Here is a 25,396-nt window from a genome sequence, read left to right on the forward strand (position 1 = left end):
CAAGAGTAGAGGGAGGGGGAGGGGGAGGGGGAAGGAGAGAGAATGCATGTGACTAGAACCCAGAACAAAAGGTTACAAACCAGCTTGCTAACACTCAGTACTTTCAAAGTGGATAAAGAGTGTAGTTTTAAAAAGAAAGGAGACAGGTACATGATTTTACTTATGTTAACTACTTATTCTACTTATGTTGACTCCACATTTAACTAAGAAGTAGGAATGCAACATGATTTGTGTGAGCTTCCCTCCATCCTCCTTGTAGTTTTTCCTCTTAAACCACTTTATGATCATCTAGCATCTTTTCATTCTTGCAACAACCGGTTTTGTACAATGTCCCACCTATTTTCTATATTTTATGACAATTCTGCTGTTAATGAATGGTTAATTGTTAACGTATGTATTGTGTAAGATCACTCATTTCCAGCGCGTGGTTAGCGGTTTGGTGGTTTATGAGAATGACACCCCACCACCACCCACCCCACCCCACCCCCGCCCCAGGCTCATGTATTTGCCTGTTTACTTCTCAGCTGTAGAACTAAGGAAGATTAGAGGGTGTAGATGGTGTGACCTTGTTGGAGAAAACATGTCACTGGGAGTGGGCTTTGTGGTTTCAAAAGTCCATCCCAAACACAGTGGCTCCCTAAATCCTGCTGCCTGCAGCTCAGGATGTAGCTCTCAGCTACTTGTCCAGCACCACATCAGCCTGACTGCCTGCTACCATTCTCCCTATCATGACAATAATGGGTAAAATCTCTGAAACTATAAGTAAGCCTCCAATTAAATGCTTCTCCATTTACAAGTTACCTTGGTCATGGTGTCTATTCATAGCAGTAGTATTCATAGCAGTCTCTTCACATGAAGAGAAGGAACAGGATAGTTTTATACATAAATACAAATACATAGCATACACAAATAGATTAGAAATCTCAGAGTTTAGTCATTAGAAACTTACTATCAAATGGGTATCCAATGAGAACATATTACGGACAATGTGACTGAGTTCCAGTGAGTAATAATAAATGAGATACTAATTACAAATATATACTTTAAGGAAACTAGAGAGATGGCTTAGTGGTTAAGAAGACTGGTCATTCTTTCAGAAGTTACCACCTGGAGGTTCACAACCATATACAACTCCAGTTCTAGTGGATCTAACCCCTCCTCTGGTATCCAGGAATGCACATGATATACAGATATACATTCATGCAAAGACCTGTACACATAAAATAATGTTAATGTACACTTAAACATTTTTGAGTAAAGAGCTGTTGAAGGCCACAGGGACAGGTTCCATTCAGGGGAAAGAAACAGGAAGAGCAGGTGACTAACTAGTATCTAACTCACAGAGTTTGTTGCAAAGACTATATATAATAATTTATGCAAAGTGATAACCATGAAGCTGAAAAGTCAAAACCTTTGAAAGTGGTATTATGAGACTTGTGTCACTGTCACCCCCACTGCTAACTCTGCTCTTCTTTAGACCTCGAGGGCGTGCACTACAACAACAATAGCACTCATTAAACAGTTCTATTATGTAAAAATGAAACTGCAATTAGGTAAATATTGCACAATAGAAAAGAGATGGCAATCTTTTTGCTTTGAAGATTTGATAAGAACTTCAAGAGCCATCTAAAGGCACTGTGCTCAGTCCTAACATTTGAAATGATGAATACTTGGGTCCTGAATATGGACCCCATGTTGGGGGAGACCTGAGGTGACAGACTGGTTAGCAATACAACAGCTCTTCTTGAATCCTGCCCAAGAGGAAAAAGTTTATTCCCAACAAAGAAGTGCCACGCTAACAATGGCCTGCCTGCAAATACTCCAACCTATTTATAATCCAAGACAACTGAATACCATTATTAATACTGTTACCAATGAAAATCAAAATATGAAAACTGCTTCATAAATGTTGTAGACACGTTGGTCTTACTACTCACATGGCATCAACCTTTTCTTCGGGGCCTTGAACTTGACCTGTCACTGTGCCTTTGCTTGTGTTCTTCACCCAGCCAACCAGACCTCGTTTCTTAGCTTCTCCTTCTGTGTACTGATTCAGGAAAAACAAAGGAGCTCAAGTTCATCAAGAGAAGTCTATACTCATAACACAACTTTCATATTCAGAAACTGCTAACCTTGTAATATTTATCTATTGAATTTCTACAATGTAGTCTACAGACTGCAGAAATGGCTCTGTGGTTAAAAGCACTACCTGTCCTTGCAGAGGACTAGGGTTCAATTCCTAACACTCACATAGTTTGCTAATAACCAACTATAATTCATATTCCAGGAGATCCAATGCCTGTTTTGGCCTCTTTGGGCACCAAGTGTGCAAGTAGTACATAGACACACATGCCGGCAAAGGACCAATACACATAAAATAAAATAAAATAAAATAAAATAAAATAAAATAAAATAAAATAAGCCTATGCAGTTATGTAGCTGACCTACAGTGATATCACTATTTATAAGATCAGTGCAATTAGAGAAAATAAACCAACAGTGAGAATTGTTTCAGAAATAGTTTCTATTACATTTCTCATATCCATAAAGTGTGTGGATGTGTTGTGTTTTCCTCCCATCCATTAGTGATGAATTACATTGCTAATCTGGGTTTCAAAGTCTGATGAATCCAAGATTCTCGATCATTGACTTAAAAATATGTTTATGATCAACATAAAATACATACAGGCAGAAATGGACACTGAGTCATTTCAAAAGTTCCAGTAAAAATAGAAATAATTTTCATAATAGAATCAAACCATCAAGAACACCAACAGCTAACACATGGTCAGGGGGTTATGGTGATCAGCTGACTCTAAACTAATGCAGGTGTCAGTCTGAAAATCAAGAAAATAATGAAAATGGGTACAATGAAATGTTAACAGAATTATCCTGAAATACAGAGAGGCTTGACTGATGGGACATGGGGGACTCTTAGGGTTAGCAACCAGAGATTTAAACAGTGATGCCATCTTCATAAAATATAATATATAATTAACTTTTAGGAAAAGGGTGCTTTTAAAATAAAACCAAGAGTGTGTATGGAGAGGGTTATTGCTAAGATGTGCGACACTAGCACCCCTGACTTTACAGTAAGAGATGTACCCCTGGCCCAAGAGGTTTCTATCTAGAATACAGGAGAGAACCATAATTTTATCTAGTACACTTACACAAATGCCTAGTTAGAACCACTTGCCAGAATACTTTTGAATTTCATAGAAAATGCTAGCTAAAATGCAGGACGGCTGTAATAAAACTTTAAAGGCACTTTTAATCACAATCAGTAATTTCAAAAAATATATCAGTCATCAAGGACATGATACAAAAAGTAGGTTAGAACTGGGAAGAAGACGGCTCTGTGATTAAAATCACTAGCAAAAAAAAGGTAGAAAAATAAGAGACAGATTTCACTTACCATTCTGAAGCAAACACCTGTATGAAAGGACAAAAAGAAATGTCAGCTTGTTTGCCTCTTACAAACTATGCATTTTCTGCCATTACTTGACTCAATTAAAGGGTAAGTAGCAAAATGAATGAAACAGTCAGTATCTGAATGTACTCAATGGGTCTTCTTAAAAATTAATCCCAGCACTCTCAAGAGGCAGAGGCAGGTGGATTTCTGGGTTCAAGGCCAGCCTGGTCTACAGAGTGAGTTCCAGGACAGCCAGGGCTACACAGAGAAACCCTGTCTCAAAAAAAAAAAATATATATATATATATATATAAAGTTTTTTGGAAAAATATTTAAAACCAAAGTATGTAATGAGATGCTGAATTATACTTTCACCATATTCTAAAATGTTTATTTAAAAACACAGTTCATCTGGTGGTATAGGCTTATAATTCTGGCTACTTGAGAGGCTGAAGGATGACAAGTTTAAGTCCAGTCTAGGCAACACAGAGAATTCAAGACCAACCTGGGCAACTTTGTCTCAAGATAATAAAGATAAGAGCAGAGAAAAGGTCATCCATGCATGCAGCCCAGTGATACATTTTCCCAGCATGTGAACAGCCCTAGACAGTCCCCAATTCCACAAAACTAAATTAATTAATAAGCTAATGAACATTTGAGATAGAGTAGGTGATATAAAATTTACTTTTCCCCAGTTTTTAGAATTTCTTTTTTTAAATAGAAGAACTAATTCAAGTTTAAATAGCTTATATTGTTTCTAGTTATAGTCAGCATCAGGAAATGAAATGTGCTTGACCTCAGCTGGGCTTCCAGAACCTCATCATTAATGGAAATTAATGCAGATGAAAATGACCCCTGTAGGCTCTTTGGTGTAGCTGATACTCCATGAATACTGTGGATCACGTGGTTGATTGGTATTGTTCATGTTAGTTACGTTTTCTCTTTTTAGACTGTGGCAGACGAAGCTGTTCCATTTGTGGTTTGGGGATTTGGCTTAGTGGCAAGGCACTAGTATAGCAAGCTTGAGGAACTGGGTTCCATCTTCAGTGGCATAGCTGCACTTGTATATAGATCCAGACACCCATCCACAGAAGGAATACTAGCAATTTCATATCTCATGTTTTATATCTACAACCAAACAGTGATACATGGAGTACGCGGGGTTTTTCATGGGAATGGAACAAGATGCTAGATGGTTCCAAATTATTCTGAAGACTTGGATTTACCACAGAAAGCCTAGAAATTATGATGATCCTAAACAACAGCTCTTAGGTCATCCCCTCAAACTGCAAATATGAAAATAATTGATCAATTATCCGAGATAGGATCCCCATATATGTACCATGGCATGTATACTCACAGACATACACAAAATAAGTAAATGTAAATATTTTTTTTTAAATACCAGCCTGAGCTACAGGTAAAAACAAAACAAGAAAACCCTACCAAACACACCAAGCACATAACACACACACACACCACCACCACCATCACCACTACCACCATTACCACCACAATAGATCCACACAATAGAATACTATTCAAGAACACAACAACCAAATACAATATGCTAAGCAAAAGGAGCCAAATTTACACATAATGTATAATTACATTCTGGAAAGGCAAAGCTGCAACGGCTGAAAATAGACTGTTGCTAAGGCCTGGAAGGGAAAAGAATGCTAACAAGAGGTTCAAGGGAATTTTCTGGGGTCATGGGGCTATTCTCTGAACTGTGCTGGTGATTCTATGTCCTCACACATGACAAAAGAAACTGAGTGTAAAAAAAGGAGAAATATGCCTTGGTGGAAAACAATTAGGAAAAATTTTGATTGGGAAGTCACCAAGAACAGATCAAAACACCTCCGAGAAGGTGAAAATATGGAGCTTGTACACAGAAGCAGACCCTAGGTAGGATCCTGTGAAAGCTCAGAAAGGTGTTTTATACATCCTAATGGCAGTAGACTGTACAATCAAATAAATGGAGCAAAAAGAGCAGTAAGGGAATGAAGGCAGTGTTATGTCACCAGTGGAATTTTCTGAGACTATAAAAATATTTTTAAAATACATGTAGAGTGTGGAGGAATGATGTGTGTGAAGAATTGATGAGAAGAAGAGCCAGAAGGCAATCTATTATCCATGAAGGGAAAGATGCCAGCTGGTGGATATACAAGGAAACAGCAGAAAGTCATACTGTTGTTCCACAGCACAAGCCAGGTGCCTCAGAATACAGTAAGTGCTTACCAAGTACACAGCCAGACAGCTCCAGGCTGTGTTGAACATATTCCTCTGAGCTGCTCAACCTCAACAACCCTGTGTATGAGCACTGTGGAAGGAAAGGCCAAGAGCAGCTGAAATAAAAAGAACTTGGAGGGCTGGGGTTTGGTCGGGGACAGAGCACAGTCCTAACATGCGCAGGAACCCAGGTTCAAGCCTCAGCATCATGAAAAGATTTTAAAAATGACATGATCTCTTTCTTATGTAAGTCAGAGTCTACAAACCACTAGTCATGGGAGTTTTCTTAAAGATAGCACTTCAGACTAAGAGAACTCTGCCTAGAATCTAGGGAATCCACTGTTACATAGTAAAACATGCAACCAGTAGCTGGGAGGCAGGTTTGTGGGAGGCTTGCAAAGAGTTTTCACTTCAAGTCGAGTCACATTACAGGACAGGTATGGAGTCTAGCAGTAAAGCATTTGGCTATCGTGAACAAGGCCCTGGGTTTAGGCCCCAGTGATGGCTTCCTATCAGGGTGGTTCAGTTGGTATGGATGAGAAATGATATGCTTACTTGTCAAGTCTGTCTCACTAGCTTGCAAATCAGTAGCATACAAGAAACTTTGGATGGATGATGAATGGCAAATCCTAATCTCCTATACCCTATCATGACCTGGTGTTGGAGCTGTCCAGATGACCTGGCAGCTCAGGCTGTTTCCTCCACCCTTAATATGTACTGCCCTAGAAAGGAGACCATGTCACTTCTTGCCCTTAAAATGAGCAACATCCTTTCGAACAACAAAGACAAACGAAGGCTTATAACACAAACAGGGGCTGAGAACATGTCCCAGTCAGTAAAATGTTTGCTAGACAAGCAAGAAGACAAGAGTTTGGATCCTCAACACCCATGTAAAAGCATGTATCCTATTCATACCTGCAAACCCAGCTCCAAGAAGAACAGAGACAAGAGGACCACTAGAGCTTGCAAGCCCTGGGTTTAGGGGAAAAATTGCCTCAAAGGACAGATGGTGACAAAGAAGAAAACAAGTATTTTCTTTGGTCCTCCATGTGTGCACAAACACACATGTGCAATACATTCACACATATAAATAAACAAATCCTTTTTGAAAAATAAGACAGGGGCTGGAGAGGTGACTCAGCCGTTAAAGGCTAGGCTTACAATAAAAAAAATAACACTGAAGTTAGTAGAGGAAGACACCTGACATCAACTTCTCCACACAAGCAAAATGAGACACATCTGAAAATGCTATCAGGAAACATGTTATGTCTGCACCCGGAGCTGATCCTGTGCCACAGCGCCCAGAGCTGATCCTGTGCCACAGCTCTCCATACCCAAATACCTCCAGGAGAGAGCTGGTCTCCCAGGAGTGCTCACACACCTGTGAGCACAGGTAAGACCACCACTTCTGCTCAAATTCCTGGCCCAAGAGGTACCTGCCCAGAGCCATCAGGACACAGGAATGAAGGAACAGCCAGGGACAGAATCTTTCCTGTTTCCATCTGCACCCCAGAGCTTACCCTGTGCTACAGACGTCCATACCCAAATTCCTCCCAGAGAGATCTGGTTTGCCAAGAGTACTGACACACAGGCTTGCGTGAGGGACAAGCCACAGTCAGAGACAGCAAGACCAGCTAACATCAGAGATAACCAGATGGCAAGAGGCAAGCGCAAGAACCTTACCAACAGAAACCAAGGCTACTTGGCATCATCAGAACCTAGTTCTCCAACAACAGCGAACCCTGGATACCCCAACACACTAGAAAAGCAAATCTCTGATTTAAAAATCACATGTTATGATGCTGACAGGGGACTCTAAGAAGGACATAAATAACTCCCTTAAAGAAATACAGGAGAACACAGGTAAACAGGTAGAAGCCTTTAAAGAGGAAAAACAAAAATCCCTTAAAGAATTAGAGGAAAACACAACCAAACAGGTGGAGCAATTGAACAATACCATACAGGATCTAAAAATGGAAATAAAAACAATAAAGAAATCACAAAGGGAGACAACTCTGGAGATAGAAAACCTAAGAAAAAGATCAGGAGTCATAGATGCAAGCATCACCAACAGAATACAAGAGATAGAAGAGAGAATCTCAGATATAGAAGATACCATAGAAAAGACTAACACAACCGTCAAAGAAAATGCAAAATGCAAAGATCTGCTAACCCAAAAAATCCAGGAAATTTAGGATACAATGAGAAGAATAAACCTAAGGATAATAGGTATAGAAGGGAGTGAAGATGAACAAATTAAAGGGCCCGTAAATATCTTCAACAAAATTATAGAAGAAAACTTCCTTAACCTAAACAAAGAGATGCCCATGAACATACAAGAAGCCTACAGAAACCCAAATAGACTGAACCAGAAAAGAAATTCCTCCCAACACATAATAATCAAAACACCAAATGCACTAAACAAAGAAAGGATATTAAAAGCAGTAAGGGAAAAGGTCAGGGAACATATAAAGGCAGACCTATTAGAATTACACCAGACTTCTCACCAGAGACTATGACAGCTAGAAAATCCTCGACAGATGTCCTACAGACCCTAAGAGAACACAAATGCCAGCCCAGGCTACTATACCCATCAATTACAATAGATGGAGAAACCAAGATATTCTATGACAAAATCAAATTCACACAATATCTTTCCACAAATCCAGCCCTACAAAGGGTAATAGATGGAAAACTCGAACAAAAGGAGGAAAACTACACCCTAGAAATAGCAAGAAAGTAATCTTTCAACAGGAAACATGTTACTTTGTAGGCTACTTTTAAAAATAAACTAATAATTTTTAAGTAAGTTTTTGAAAGTTCAGACTTCATTCATGAGCAATATGCTGAGAGCAATATGATATTACATATAGAATATATGCTCAGAGGCCAAAGCTAGAATTATCACACGCAATCAAATGTGCAAAGCCATACACAGCCTCAGAAGATTATACCCCAGGCCCAAACTGTATGGAAGACTTACTAAAGAACAACTGAGTCATACTCCAGCTGTATCTAGAAGAAATTGTGTTTTCCACCCAAGGTTTTTATCTCTCAACTTATCTACTGCAAGAACCTCCCAGTCTCCCAACATCCAGTTCTGCCTTCCACTTACTCTTCACAAACTAGGTAAGGTGGTTTTCTTCCCTGAAGCAAAACCAAATTCCTTTCTTCCCAAGTTTAAAACCCTCTAGTGACTCCTCATGATATTGAAAATAAAACAGATTCTAGTCATCACATTCTCAGTGTCTTTTCCAACAAAATGAGAAAATGAAATCAAATAATTTAGAACTACTGTCAGCAAACTGAAGAACAACAGAGGTGTGAGGAGGAATTAGAGTTGGCACACTTATGCTTTTTGACCCTTATGTACTTCAATTTCTATCTCCTAAAATGCAGGTTTTCTATTTGTCTATACAGGGGGAGATATATATATATATATATCGTGTGATAAGGCCATTTGTAATTCACCATGGTTTATATTTGAAGTAATATTTCTTTTCCTTTTTCTTTCTTTTCTCTCCTTCAACATCCTTCCCCTCTACCTTTTTTTCCTTTGAGACAAGATGTGACTATGAAACGCAGGCTAGCTTTGATTTTGTGATCCTCCTGCCTCAGCCTCCTGATTTCAGGTAAGTACCATTATATTTAGGTTAAACAAACTTTGAAAAAAAAATATCAGTATTCCAATAAGCTTGCCCTATCTAAAAACCCAGGTGCTATTATTAAAAAGCAGGGCGGTGGTGGCGCATGCCTTTAATCCCAGCACTTGGGAGGCAGAGGCAGGCAGATTTCTGAGTTCAAGGCAGCCTGGTCTACAAAGTGAGTTTCAGGACAGCCAGGGCTATACAGAGAAACCCTGTCTCGAAAAACCAGAAACAAAACAAAACAAAACAAAAACTCCAACTCTTCTAAAGCAAATGTAAACAAAGACATGGCCAAGATGCTTTTCCAAGAGCGTTAGTATTCACCAAAAAGATAACAAAGAACCAAATAATCTGTTAACTGGCTGCCTTTTCTTCAGTCTATTATTCTATGAGAGAAATGTAACTAAACATCCATAGAAATATTGTAAGCCAGGCCACAGCTACAAATGCTATAACAAAGACTCCTGTCAAGAATCTGCAGGAAAGCCTTGCCCCCTCCAGCCCCCTGCTAATAGAAATTCACAAAGAAAACTAACACCATAAACCTTCTATGCATGTCTTCCATTTTTGTTGGAATTTAAGACCAGCCTTAGTCCGTGGTGATCTGATAGGGTGCATGGAATTATTTCAGTCTTCTAGTATCTGTTAGGACCTGTTTTGTGACCAATTATATGGTCAATTTTGGAGAAGATGCTATGAGGTACTAAGAAGAACTTATATTCTTTTGCTTTAGAGTGATATGTTCTATAAATATATGTTAGATGCATTTGGTTCATAACATCTGTTAGTTTCACTGTGCCTCTCTTTAGTTTATGTTTCCATGATCTGTCCATTGCTGATAGTGGGGTGTTAAAGTCTCCCACTATTATTGTGTGGGGAGAGAAGTGTGCTTTGAGCTTAATAAAGTTTCTTTTATAAATGTGGGTGCCATGGCATTTGGAGTGTAGATGCTCAGAATTGAGAGTTCATCCTGGTAGATTTTTCCTTCGACCAGTCTGAAGTGTCCTTAAAGGAGAAACTGTTAAAAGTAACTTTCCAGTAGAGAAACTATCAAATACTATCTCCTGAGATCAAGGTCACCATGAACTGTGATGAGTCTCCATGACACCTCTCACACACAATGGAAGTGGGACATTATCTCTGCAGTCTTTTTTCCTCAAATCCAAAACCTAGTCTTCTCATGTCAAAACTGTCTATGCCGGGGCCTAGCAAACACAGAAGTGGATGATCACAGTCAGCTATTGGATGGGTCACACGGCCCCTAATGGAGGAGCTAGAGAAATTACCCAAGGAGCTAAAGGGAACTGCAACCCTATAGGTGGAACAACAATATGAACTAACCAGTACCTGGGAGCTCTTGTCTTTAGCTGCATATGTATCAAAAGATGGCCTAGTCGGCCATCACTGCAAAGAGAGGCCCATTGGACTTGCAAACTTTATATGCCCCAGTACAGGGGAACGCCAGGGCCAAAAAGGGGGAGTGGGTAGGTAGGGGATTGGGGGGGGTGGGTATGGGGGACCTTTGGGATAGCATTGAAAATGTAAATGAGGAAAATACCTAATTAAAAAAAAAACTGAAAAAAAAAACTGTCAAGTAAGTGCTGGCAAGGTGGTTCACAGGAAAAGACTTCTTTAAGACTGATTATTGATTTCAATCCCCAGGACCCACAAGGTAGAAAGCAAGAAACCAATTCCCTGTGCTGACGAAATGATATAGTGGTTAAGTGTACAAATATACTATTTGTCTAATAAACCTGAGTTTAGATTCTAGCAGCCAAGTCCAGTATCTCACAAATGCCTATAACACCAGTGCCAGGTAATCCATTGACCTCTTTGGCCTCTGAAGTTATCCATGTTCACATGCACACACTCATATACATACAAGCATATAATCCTCTAAAATAAAGATACACATTTTAATCATTTAAAGATTAGAATAAATCTTTCTTAAAATGGAAGTAACTTCCCTAAGTCCCCTACATGAATATCATGGAGTGCACACAACCAGATACTTTCATCTGGGCTTTACCTCCACTCTCATATTTTATATGCTGTGTTTCAGTGACTTATTGTGGCATGTATTAGTCATGGTTGCAGATGTACTCAAGTTGACAACCAAAAGTAGCCATCACAAGTTCATCCTTGACACACAATCATATCATCTTATGTCATAATTAACTTACAAATGAAAAAATAGCCAGGTCATAATTATGTCTAAATATGATATAACTATCCCATGTACAATTGCAAATGCATTATATATTTACTAAGGTCATAATTATACCTAATATGCTATAGTTATTGCTCATAAAACTACAAATGTATTATACATTTTAGAATAGGTGGCAAAATCCTTTAAGGGACATTCTTTTAACATCTCTGTGGTGATTTGAAAAGGGTTCACTCCAATAGATTCATGTGTTTCAATGTTTGGCTCATAGGGAGTGGGACTATTAGGGGGTGTGGCCTTATGAGAGGAGGTGTGGCCTTATTAGAGGAAGCGTGTCACTGTAGAGGTGGTGCTTTGTTGTCTAAAATGTTCAAATTATACCCAATGTGAAACACATCCAGTCTTCTCCTGGCTGTTTTTGGATCAGATGTAGACTTTCACCTTCTCCAGCACCGAGTCTGCCCACCATGCTTCCTGCTGTCATGCTTGCTGCTGTCATGCTTGCTGCTGCCATGCTTCCTGCCATGATGATTATGACCTAAACCTCTGAAACTGTAAGCCGGGCCCAATTAAATGTTTTCCTGATTAAGAGTTGCCTTGAAGAGACTTGATGTGACAGGGTGAGGAAGATACCTAGGGCAGGGTTGGTAGGGCTCCACTCTCTCAGAAAAGAAGAGGAGGGGGAGGGAGGAAGACCTGTGGGAGAAGGGTAGAGTGACAGCGATTAAGATGCAAAGTGAATAAAAAATAAATAAAAGAATTGCCTTGGTCATGTTGTCCCCTCACAGCAATAAACCTTAACTAAGACATTCTCAACCTTAAATATGATAATCTTTGATATTCTCTTAATTAATGTTACATCACATGATAAAGAAGTTGAGGAAAGAAAACACAAATATCTGTACAAATGCAATCTTAACAAAATATGATAGAAACACTCATGACAATTAAATCCTTGTTTCTGCAAATGGTCATGTGGCATCAGCTGGTATTTATAACTACCTTTCTCTACTACCCTTTCTGTATTTCCCTAGTACTCAGCAAATACCTCAGCAGATCTTGGCTCTTTTCTGGGAAGAATGACCCATACCATCATTCCTGAGGGGGTCTACCCTTTGTTATCCTATCTACTTGATTACTAAACTCCTCCTCAATAGAAGTCACTTTTTGATAAACAATTACATTGTTCACAAGTATCTTCACATCCACCACCTGGTTGGTGAGATCTATCCATATACTTCTTTGCCAGATGTCTTTCTCACCAATATTCCAATCATGTTCTTTCCAAGTCCTAACCAGTCAGCCAGTCAATTCACTACAGTCTATTAATCAGAAAAAAAAATGCGTATCTAGCCATTTCTTATTCCAAACAAAATGTATGATGTGTACTGCCTGATGTTCTGCCAACTGGGAAGATTTCCCTTCATCAGTGTCTTTCAGGGTTGCCTCAGAATGGGATTGTAATGTTGCAGCTGTCCAGTTCTAGGTGGTGCCTGCATAACATGCAGACCTATCACAAATTAGACCCTTGTCTTCTCTTCCTCAGTCAACAAAACATGAGGTAAACCCATGAGGCTAGAGGTGCATGTTTGATAACAGACAGCACCGTAAGAAGAATAGAAATCATAGGCATTTGGGCAGCTTCTCCACATAACTTGCTTATGCCTTCAGAAACTGCTCAGGTCTGATATATACTACTTCCATTTGATAACAGTCTGTTCCTTGCCTGTCCTACCTAATAACTGGATCGCACAGATAACATTAACTCATGATGGACAGCTCAGGTTGCATGGGAACTTGGTGGTATTATAAACATTCAGTTTCCATTAATGACCAACATGCCACTGACACCTAAGTATCATCGAGCCGGCTTGATCATATGCTCCAAGTAGTAGAGCTGCCTGCACAGCAGCTTGGACCTGATGAAGAACCTTCTCTTGTTCCAGGCTCCATACAAAGCTAAAAGCTTTCTGAGTCACGTGGTAAATGGGCCAGAGGAACATACCTAAGTGAGGAATGTGCTGCTTCCAGAATCCAAATAGGTCCATTAAACATTGTGCTTCTTTCTTGGTTCTGGGAGAGACCAGGTGCAATAATTTATCTTTAGAAGAAATATCTCTGCATGCCCCACACCAATGGACTCCTAAGAAACTCATTGAGGTAGAAGGCCCTTGAATTTTGCTTGTATTTATTTCCAATTTTCTGACACCCATATGCATTACCAATGAGTCCAAAGTTGATTCTGCTTACTTGGTCCAATCAGCATAATGCCATCAATATAATGCACAAATTTATATTTTGTGGAAAAGATTGATGATCAAGATACCTTCTAATTAAGTTATAACACAGGGCTGAAGAGATAATATATCCTTGAGATAAAATTGTAAAGGTGTACTGCTGGCCTTGCCAACAGAAAGCAAATTACTTCTGGTGGTCCTTGTGGACAAGTTCCAAGAAAAAAGTATTTGCTAGATCAATAGCTATATACCATGTACCAGATGTGTTAATTTACTCAAATAAGGCAACACATCTGGCATAGCAGCTACAATTCTAGACACTACTTGACTGATTTTTTCAATAGTTAACTGCCATTTTCCACAATCTATCTGTCTTCTGCACTGGCCAGATAGGAAAGCTAAAGATAGATGTGAAAATTCACACCCCTGGATCTTTCAAGTCCTTCCTTGATGGTGGCACTAATTTCTGCAGTTCCTCCAGTGATGTGATACTATATTTGACTCACTCTTTTCTTTTACAGAAGCAACTCTAAAGGCTTCCATTTAGCTTTCCAACTATAATAGCCTTTACCCCATAAGTCAGGGATTCAATGTGAGAATTCTGCCAACTTCTAAGTATTTCTATCCCAATTATACATTCTGGGACTGGGAAAAAGACCACAGGATGAGTTCCAGGACCCACTGAACCTACTGTGAGTCAGACTTTAGCCAAAACTTCATTAATCACCTGGCCCCCATAACCCTCTACTTTAACTGAAGGGCCACATGTTTCTTGAGACCTCCCAGAAACAGTGCCAATTCAGAACAAGTACATAAGAGACTCCAGAAAGTCTGATTGTTTCCTTTCTCCCAATATACAGTTACTCCACAGGTTCTTTTGAGGAAGGACTGGAGAAAGCCTAACGATAAAATTTTCAGTGTTTTATGAAGGTCCTTCCTCAAAGAAACCTGGCTGTCTCTTCATTCAAAGGGCCCTAAGTCTGCAAACTGGCTTAATCTGGAAATTGACTACCTTTTGCCACAATCCAATGTAACCCTTTTCTTTCTTTGAGAATTTTTCCACATATAGAGATAAACAAAAATTCAATAGGCTTCTTCTCTCTTTCATGTCTGGAAACACCATAATTGATTAGCCAGTACCAAAGGTCCATATAAGTCATACTCCCATAAAATTCACTTTGCTTGCACTATTACAGGGTAGGTCATTACAGACATTGCTTTGTCTAGGCTGCCCATTACAGTAACCAAGATCACCTTGCCTTTGATAATTCAGTGCTGCCACTTGGTCCCTACTGCCTTGGGGCCCAATTAAACCCATTGCATTTAATGCATCCAACTGAGCAGCAGCATCTCCAATCCTAAACAAAGAGGGTGACACATGCTGTTTCCGCCTTACTGTTATGTCTCTAGGTTAGACACGGTGTGCTAGTAGCATTGCAATTCTCTGAGCCGAAAAATCCCTTCATTAACACTAAGTCAAAGGCTACCAGGCATGTCTAACTCCTTTTCAGTAGAACATTTTTTAACAAATGCTTTAGCCAACCATTCAAACTAACTTCTGTTAATTTTTTAAAACTGTGTGAACAGTCATATTCAACCTAAACCTCCACTCTAAGGAACTATATCAATAAACTCAGCTTGATTCAGATTTATGTTCATTCTACCATTATCCTTTACCCTTAAAACCCATTTCCACACATTACCAGATTCTGCTTGAATGAATTAGCAAACTCATTAAGCTCTTTAGTAATATAGCATACCTCTTTATGAACTATGCTCGCTACCTCTCCTCTAAGAGCCTGCTCTACTTAAGTCTAGTTATAGGTCTAGAGGCAACTATTGGTGGGCCTTGAAGAATACCAGTATTGCCTCTCCTGGCATTTCCTCCAAAGAAAGTCACTGCTGATTTAGCAGGCAATGAAGGATTAATTTCCTCACTCAAAGGAAGGGTATGGGTTGTGAAATCATCTTCTGCTGAGGATGGAGACACTACTTTCTCAAGTGAGATAAACCCTTGAGAATTCAAGGGTTCAAAGTTCTCAGCTTAATGGGGTCCTCCCACACATCGTCATCCAAAGCCACAGGATCCCATTCTTTACCAATCAAGGCCCTTACTTAAACACCAATACTCCTTCAAAGCTGGGACCTGTAATTCAGTTAACCTTATAATAAGGACCTCAGTTTGATTTTGTGAAACTTGAGTTCTGTAGCTGCTGGAGAGAAGAGTTTCTCCAGATCACATTTAGAAACCTTTAGTCTGTTTATGTGCATCTGGAGCTGGTCAATTTTATCACTGAGTGCATTGTTGTCCTTCACCATACTTGGAGATGCTAGGAGTTGCTTAATTTTATCACAGAGCTCATTCCTTTCCTTTATCAATCCAGAGATCTAGGAGCAACAACCAACATTGTCATTTTCCTTATTTTTCCATAGATTGTCAAAAGTTTTATATACAGAGTCATCAAATCCTTTACACCTTACAATTTGTGAATCAAGATAATCAAATGCATTTACCTCAATTTCGTAAAATAGGTCATACCATGGATTTTCATCTTTCTTCCAGGAGGAGCTTTAGTAATTATAGGTACTGGCAAATTGGAAAGCCTATTCTAGATACTTAAAAAAATTCATCCTTGGGCGGGAGAGATGGCTCGGTGGTTAAGAGCACTGACTGCTCTTCCAGAGGTCCTGAGTTCAATTCCCAGCAACCACATGGTGGCTCACAACCATCTGTAATGGGATCCCATGCCCTCTTCTGGTGTCTGAAGAGAGCAATTGTGTACTCATATACATAAAATAAATAAATGGGGCAGAGGTGAGCAGGGCCAAATCGAGAGAAAAAAAAAAACAACTCATCCTTATACTTCTATTGCCCTACAACCAATTCTAATACCAAAATCTGTATTAATCAGGATTCTCCAGAGTAACAGAATTTACAGAATGAGTCTATGTATATAGAAAGCAAATTTATTAGAATGACTTACAGGCTGTGGTCCAACAAGTCCAACAATGACTGCCTATGACTGAAAAGTCCAAGAATACAGTAGTTGCTCAGACCACAAGACTAGATGTCTCAGCTGGTCTTCAGTATACACCAGAATCACAAAGATCACAAAGAATCACTCTAATGCCAGTGAAGGAATGGACTTGCTAGCAGCCATTCGAAGGCAAGCAAGAAAAGACAGCAAGCTTCCTTCTTCCATGCCCTCCCTGAGAAGGCAAGGCCCAGATTAGAGGTGGGTGGGTGTTTCTACTCCAAAAAAATTGAATTAAAGATGTGTCTGATCATCTCAAAGATCAGGATTAGAAGTGAATCTTCCCACTTCAAATTAAGCAAAACACCTCTCAGGTATTCTCTCCATTTTTAGGTTTTAGTTAATTCCAAACATGGTCAGGTTACCAGAGTATCAAAAGTACTAACCAGGCTCAATACCACTTAGCCATGATTCCTAATATCCTTTCTAAAAGTACAGACTCATCAGTAACTTTTCAAATTTTCTGCTTACTCATGCAGTCTTTCCCACACCTGACCTAACAGTTGTCTGCTGTGATCTTCCTACGTCTCTTTCCACAGCAAATCTCTGAAACAAAGGCTCATTATAAACACACTTTCATCCATCCTTAATCTTACCCTGTATACATTGCCACAAAATGTAAAATATCAACAGAATATCAAAATAAAAAGATAATATTCTTCCTCCCCCTTTAGACAAGGATCCATTTTTAAAAATCCAGTTTTCCCACTTAGAAATAAATTTCCAATACAAACTCACATTTAAAATCTACTAATGGTTATCACTAAAGCTTATTGATAAAGGAAGTTAAGAAAAGTATCCCATAGTATCCCCCCACCCCATGCACACACACAACAGCACATCTGAGGTGGGATTGGGGATGGAGATAAAAGAAATTCTCATGCATACCAAACAATGGAATAAAATTATGTGGAGAAGGTAGAATGGAAATCCGACTCAAACAGGAAGTAATATCCTCGTTAAAGGGCACACGCCTTTAATCCCAGCACTTGGGAGACAGAGGCAGGAGGATTTCTGAGATCGAGGCCAGCCTGGTCTACAAAGTGAGTTCCAGGACAGCCAGGGCTATACAGAGAAACCGAGTCTCAAGCCCCCGCCCCACCCCCCAAAAAAGAGAAAAAATAAAGAGAAAAAGAAAAAGAAAGAGAAGGAGGAGGAGGAGGAGGAGGAGGAGGAGGAGGAGGAGGAGAAAGAGGAAAAGGAAAAGGGAAAGGGAAAGAGAAAGAGAAAGAGAAAAGAGAAAGAGAAAGAGAAAGAGAAAGAGAAAGAGAAAGAGAAAGAGAAAGAGAAAGAGAAAGAGAAAGAGAAAGAGAAAGAGAAGGAGAAGGAGAAGGAAAAGGAAAAGGAAAAAGAAAAAGAAAAAGAAAAAGAAAAAGAAAAAGAAAAAGAAAAAGAAAAAGAAAAAGAAAAAGAAAAAGAAAAAGAAAAAGAAAAAGAAAAAGAAAAAGAAAAAGAAAAAGAAAGGCATTATTTTTATGTTGAAGACCGGAACCTGCATTACAGGCTTATAAGGACTAGCTCGTCCTTGGTCTGGTACAGAGCAGAGCACCCATTCCAGGGCTTGGTGACTATTAAGCAAGCACTCTACTGAGCTACATTTCCAGTCTCAAAAAGTTTTCTTCTTTTAAATGGATGATATACATTAAATAGTTACAGTATTTATACGCCATTAGATAATTTTCTCAAGTGTATAGACCAGCCTGGTCTTGAACTCAAATATCCACCTTCTTCTGCATAAGGACTACATGCACTACTATGTCAAGTTGCGTTAGAAAAAATTAAAAGAATGTTTTAACGTTTTAAATTACAAATATAAAGATTTAAAGTAAGTCAGACATTATATTCTATGCATCTATTTAAGCTTATAATCAAACAAAAATTTTAAAACTTCACTTAAATGGCCTGGGAGTGTACTTCAGCAATCTAGTACGCAAATGTAAGACTGTGCATAAATATATAAGGTTCAATCTCCAAAACCCAGGAAGGAAAAATTGCTAGCTGGAGAGGGGCTACAACCTCTGACAAAGTAAATCACCCAGTATCATTCAGGTACCCTTGCTTTTCTGCCGCACTTAGGCGTCCCCCACCCCCATCCTATAGGCTTGCAGCGTCCTCTTCGGGAACCCAGGGTGACCTCCCTCCGCCCCGCGCTAGCCCGTTCTCCCCGCCCCGGGCTGCTGTGTCATGGCTGAGCGGAAGTCGCTGCCTCAGTGAGAAGAACCGTCCCTAAAATGGATGGCATAAGCTTCCTCCTCTCCCTCCCACGGCCTCGTCTTGGCATCCCAGGTCAGACCGTACCTTGCACTGTCCCGAACACTTCGTAGTCCACAGACTTGAGCAGCTCGGTCATGGCGGCCAGCCTTCTCCCGAGCAGCATTAGCTGGGTATGTGGCGCGGAGACTGCGACAGCCGCCAGGGGAGGAAGACTTATGGGCTCTGGGACCGACGCCCAGAAGCCAAGACAAGAGCGCGCTGGGTCATGCGTAAGAAGATGGCAGATGACCGTTGTACACAGTGAGGGCGACGGGACACCCGGCGCTCGGGCTCCCTAGCAGGGTGCTCCCTCTCTGCGTTCCCCAGGACCCGGTTCTCTAAAGAAAACGGAGGTCGGGCATGTGAGGGGATTAAACCAACTAATATCTACCCACCGACGTTTATTTGACACAAAAAAGGTTTTGTTTTGTTTTTTCTATAAGGATGAAAATAAGAGGGTGACTTGTTGAGAGGACAGAGCGGGTAAAGTCTAAGTGGGTAGAGATGAGAAGGATAATAGGGGGAAAATTACCAAAATTCATTATATGCAAGGATAAAATGTCAAAGAATTTTTAAGTTTTAGGTGATTTTATATAGGTACACTGTAAAGAATACATAGTATACCCATGGGTACACTGTAAGGAGATTAATTCAAGCTAATTAACTTTCATCTCTGATTTCATTTAAGATTTCAACGATTTTAAATATATATCATTCTTAACTATACTCACCATTGTGCAAATATATGATAATCTCCACTTCATATGAAGAAAATGTGTGCCCTTGAAACAATATCCCCATTTCCAACATCCTGAGGTGGACATTTGAAATGAAGGACCTGCTTAGCTTAGTGGCACAAAGGGTATTTGGTCAGTGTGCTGGCTAGTCTTGGCACAAGCTAGAGTAATCTTAGAGGAGAGAACCTCAAGTGAGAAAATGCCTCCATAAGATCTAGCCATAAGGCATTTTCTTAATTAGTGATTGATGGGGGGGTGGGGGAGGGAGCAGTGGAACCCAGCCAGTTGTGGGTGATGCCATCCCTAGTCCAGGGATCCTGGGTTCTATAAGAAAGCAGGCTGAGTAAGCCATGTGGAACAAGTCAGTAACCAGTCCCCACCCCCACCCCACCCCCCATGCCTCTACATCATCTCTAGGTTCCTGCCTTGTTTGAGTCCCTATCCTGATATGTACAGTGCTGTGGAGGTATAAGCCAAATAAACATTTTCCTCCCCCAAGCTGCTTTTTGGTCATTGTGTTTCATGGCAGCAATAAAAACCTTAACTAAGACAGACAATGAATCAATTCTGAAATGTTCTGACGGTGCCAAATCTGTGGTGATTCTGAGATAAAGTTAGGCTTGATCTTTTCATTCAGGCTGATGAATCTGAAAGGTGCCTTGTGGTGATTTGGCTAGCTTTGTTGCCCATACAGACTGTGTTTGAATACTTGGGCCCATGGGAAGTGGCATTATGAGGAGATATGGCCTTAGTGGAGAAAGTGTGTCCCTGTAGAGGCAGGGCTTTGAGGTCTCCTATGCTCAAGTTATGCCCAGTATGGAATCCTGTCACCTCTTAGTTACCTTCAGACAAAGATGTAGAATTCTCAGTTCCTCTGGCACCATGTGAGCCTGCGTGTTGCCATGCTTCTGGCCATGATAATGGACTAAATCTCTGAAATTGTAAACTAGCACCAATTAAATGTTTGCTTCCATAACAGTTGCCATGGTCATGACATCTCTTCACAGCAATAGAAATCCTAAGAAATACCTCAATCTCTATTATAACTAGATGTGATGCTGTGTAAGATGAGAATTTTTAACAATTTTATCTAATGCCAATGGAAACAGACTTACAGTCATTCTGTCTGTTGTTATACAGTTTTGTTTTCATGGTCTTGATTATTATTCAGAGATATTTCAATTGTCTGGGACAGTTAAAACAGGCTATATCTGAAGAACTGTATTTCCTAGTGAGCTATTTGAAGTCTTCTAGTAACCCATCACTTCAGATAATAAGGATAGAATTTTCAATAATCTGCCTTCTAAATTTCAAATACTTTTTTGTTTGTTTGTTTTTTTCAAGACAGGGTTTCTCTGTGTAGCCCTGGCTGTCCTGGAACTCACTCTGTAGATCAGGCTGGCCTTGAACTCAGAAATTCGACTGCCTCTGCCTCACAAGTGCTGGGATTAAAGGCGTGTGCCACCACGCCCAGCTTCAAATACTTTTATATTTGAGAATTTGCAATTCTCTATTTGTTGGCCTTAATACTTTTATATTTCTTTGCATCTGTGCATATTGAAGAATCTACTACCACTTAATTAAATACTTTGTGCCCTTTCTATCTGGGAACACACACACATACACACACACACAGAAAGAGAGAGAGAGAGAGAGAGAGAGAGAGAGAGAGAGAGAGAGAGAGAGAGAGAGAGAGAGAGAGATCAGGGCCAGACAAAGTGGCATACTCCTTTAATTCCAACTCTGGAGAGGCACAGGCAAGCTGATCTCTTGTGAGTATGAGGCCAGCCTAGTTTACATACTGAGATCCAGGCCAGCTAAGGCTACATGATGAGACCTTGTATCAAAATAGTTACTTTAAAACTTGGGCAGAGTGTGGTTAAATCATTTTTTTAAATAAGATATGTTCTAGAAGGGCTAGCCTGAATAAATTTACCTAATGAAGGTCTTGATATTGCAGAGACTTCTCTTCTTCTCATCTCCCAAGTTACTTCATGAAGACTATTGCTTTAAATTCTGCCCATTACATTCAGAACCGAATCTAAGGTGTCCAGCCTCCACTAGCCTGTAATTGTGTGCTTCCCCAAATCCTGAAGATGGCCCACTGCCACGAGTTCATAGTACAACATAATAAAATCTCTGAAACCTATGTTGCCTGGAATGCGCACCCACCTCCACCTACCACCCCACCCCACCCACTTCGTGTTCTCCCTGTGGTGCTCTGGAATGCCTCCGGGTGCGTCCAGATCTTCTCTGTGGTGCTCAGTGGTTAGATCTTGCCCTAGTCCTTCACTGCATTTTCCCCATTAGTTGTAGATCTTAAAAATCAATGACTGGGAAGGAGACATTTTCCTTTTCTTAATCAACCTTTAACTTCTGTCCACATTTACCCAGGAGTGTCTCTGCCAGCTATTATGTAGTTCTATTTTAACTTTAGAAGTGCTATAGCAACAACTGACATTTGCATAGCTAAAAAATGTACCGTCTGTCAACAGCTGAACATTGGTCAATAGAAATTTTTATGTACCATTTCAGCATGGATTGCTAATAAAATGTGATTCTAAGACTAGAATTTTAAGCAAATGTTTCTACTATTAAGAAATTTTAGCTGGGCAGTGGTGGTGCATGCCTTTAATCCCAGTATTCGGGAGGCAGAGGCAAGTGGATTTCTGAGTTGGAGGCCAGCCTGGCCTACAGAGTGAGCTCCAGGACAGCCAGGGCTACACAGAGAAACCCTGTCTCAAAAAAACAAAACAAAAAAGAAAGAAAGAAAGAAAGAAAGAAAGAAAGAAAGAAAGAAAGAAAGAAAGAAAGAAAGAAAGAAAGAAGAAATTTTAAATACGAAAGAATTAAAGAATTAGAAAAAAATTAGAAAATAAAATCAGTCATCCATGATCTTAACACATCTAATACATTTTCTTTCTGTCTCTCATATGTGTGTGTATACATATATATGTCTGTGCATGTATATATATGTATATATATACATGTGTGTATATATATAAATCCTTTCAGCAAGAACTCAACTATAACATGAATATAAAGCATACATGCTTTAAGTATGAACTGAATTTTTGTTCTGTTTTTCATATAATAGTCTTTCTAGTAAATAATTTTATGATATTAACTGTATATAACCATGAATTAACCTACAAAGCATCTGTTATTGCACATTTGGGCTGCTTTTCATTTTCACTATCATAAAAAATATTATGAAAAAACTATGTATGTAGCTTCCTTTCTTTCTCTTTAGCATAGTCAGAAGCTAGGTCTCACAGTGTAACCACCTTAGACTTTCAATCCTCCTGCCTCAGATGCTGAAAAAGTCTTTAACAAAATTTAACACCCCTTCATTGTAAAATGTCTTGGAGAGGTCAGGCATGCAAGGTGCACATCTAAACACAGTAAAGTTAATATACAAAAAATCAGTAGCCAACATAAAAATTAAATAAAATATTTCCATTAAAATCAGGGACAACATAAAGCTGTCTATTCTCTCAATTTCTCTTCAATATAGTACTAGAAGTTTGAGCCAGAGCAATAAGATAACTAAAGAAGATCAAGGCAGTACAATTGTTAAGAAGAAGTAAAAGTAAAGCTATTCATAGATGATATAATAGTATATATAAGTGACCCCAAAAGTTCTTCCAGAGAATTCCTACAGCTAATAAACACCTTCACCAAGGTGGCTGGATACAAAAAATTCCTCAAAAAAAAAAAATCAGTAGCCCTCCTTTATACAAATGATAAATGGGCTGAGAGGGAAATCAGGGAAACAACTCCCTTCACAATAGCCATAAATAATATAAAATATCTTGGTAGAACTCCAACCAAGCAAGTGAAAGACATGTATGACATGAACTTCAAGTCTCTGAAAGAAAAAACTGAAGAAGATATCAGAAAACAGAAAGATCTTCCATGCTCATGGATCAATAGGATTGATGTAGTAAAATGGCAATTTTCCCAAAAGCATCTGCAGATTCAATGAAATTCTCATCAAAATTCCAACACAATTCTTTACAGACCTTAAAAGAACAGTTTTCAACTTCATATGGAAAAGCAACAAATCTAGGATAGCTAAAACAATCCTGTATAATAAAAGAACTTCTGGAGGTATCACCATCCTTGATTATAGGCATAATACACCTGTATTACAGAGAAATAGTAATACAAACTGCATGATATTGGTATAGAAATAGGATGATCAATGGAATTGAATCAAACACTCAGGCATAAACCCTCACACCTATGGACACTTGATTTTTGACAAAGATGCCAAAACCTTACAATGGAAAAAAGAAAGCATCTTCAACAAATAGTGCTGGTTTAGCTCTATATTTAGAAAAATGTAAATAGATACATATTTATCACCCTGTACAAAATTCAAGTCCAAGTGGATCAAAGACCTCCACATAAAATTAGATACACTAAATGCAATAGAAGAGAGAATGAGGAATAGCCTTGAAATAATTGGTACAGGAGACAACTTCCTGAGCAGAACACCAAAAGCTCAGGCACTAAGCTCAACAGTTAATAAATGGGACATCATGAAACTGAAAAACTTTGTACAGCAACGAACACTGTCAATAGGACAAAGCAGAGGTATACAGAATAGGAAAAGATTTTCACCAACTCTACATCTGAAAGAGGGCTACTATCTAAAATATATAAAGAACTCAAGAAGCTAGACACCAACAAACCAAATAACCCAATTTAAAAATGGGGTAAAGAAAGAATTCTCAACAGAGGGTTCACTAATGGCTGGCTGTCACTTAAATGTTCAATATCCTTAGTCATAAGGGAAATGCAAATCAAAATGACTCTGTGATTCCATTCATCAGAATGACTAAGATCAAAAACTCAAGGGACAACACATTGCTGGTGAGGATGTGGAGCAAGGGGAGCACTCCTCCATTGATGAAGGGAGTGAAAATTTGTACAACCACATTGGAAATCAACTTGGTGGTTTCTCAGAAAATTGGAAATATTTCTACCTCAAGACCCAGCTATTCCACTCCTGGGCATATACCCAAAAGATCTTCTATCATCCCACAAGGACACGTGCTCCACTACATTCATAGCAGATTTATTCATAATAGTCAGAAATGGGAAACAACCCAGATGCCCCTCATTGAGAATGGATAAAGAAATTGTGGTTTATTTATGTAATGGAATACTACTTAGCTATTGAAAACAAGAACATCAAGAAATTTGCAGACAAATGGATAAACTAGAAAAGATCATCCTGAGTGAACTAATCCAGACCCAAAAGGACACACATGATATATAACTCACTTATATATTAGCCATAAAATACAGGATACCCATACTATAATCAACAGACCCAAAAAAGCTAAACAAGGAGGGCCCACAGGAGGATGCTTAAATCTTACTCAGAAGGGGAAACAAAGTAGTCATTGGGGGCTGATGAAGGGAGGGAAATGATTGAGAAAGCAGATCCAGAGGAAAACAGGACTGGAGAGATCAGGTGTAGGAAGAGCCAGGGAGAAAGGATCTGGAGAGTGAATGGAAATATGTGGCATCTGGGAGTGAGTGGGGGGTATATTTCTAGGATGTGCCAGAGACTTGGGATGGGGGAGGCTACAGAGAGTCTATGAGGGTAGACTCTAGCTGATACTCTTAGCAGTGGGGGATATAAAGCCTGAAGTGGCCA

At 39.4% G+C, this 25,396-nt stretch overlaps 1 protein-coding gene across 2 annotated transcripts in view; it reads right to left on the reverse strand.

Moving 5' to 3' along the window:
- Positions 1-19,338, reverse strand: part of Acyp2 (acylphosphatase 2, muscle type) — a 143,617-nt gene extending 124,279 nt beyond the window's left edge. The window contains exons 1-3 of one of the 2 annotated variants that reach the window (NM_029344.3): positions 19,031-19,126; positions 3,416-3,432; positions 1,938-2,047 (exon numbers count right to left, since the gene is read on the reverse strand). In NM_029344.3, the coding sequence (NP_083620.1) occupies positions 1,938-2,047; positions 3,416-3,432; positions 19,031-19,109 (206 nt within the window). In that variant the 5' untranslated portion in view covers positions 19,110-19,126. Of the gene's footprint in view, positions 1-1,937; positions 2,048-3,415; positions 3,433-19,030 lie in introns of both variants that reach the window. The other variant, XM_017314816.2, reaches the window with a different exon arrangement.
- Positions 19,339-25,396: the final 6,058 nt, after the last annotated feature.

This window comes from Mus musculus, chromosome 11, assembly GCF_000001635.26.
Source record: "Mus musculus strain C57BL/6J chromosome 11, GRCm38.p6 C57BL/6J".
NCBI lineage: Eukaryota > Metazoa > Chordata > Mammalia > Rodentia > Muridae > Mus > Mus musculus.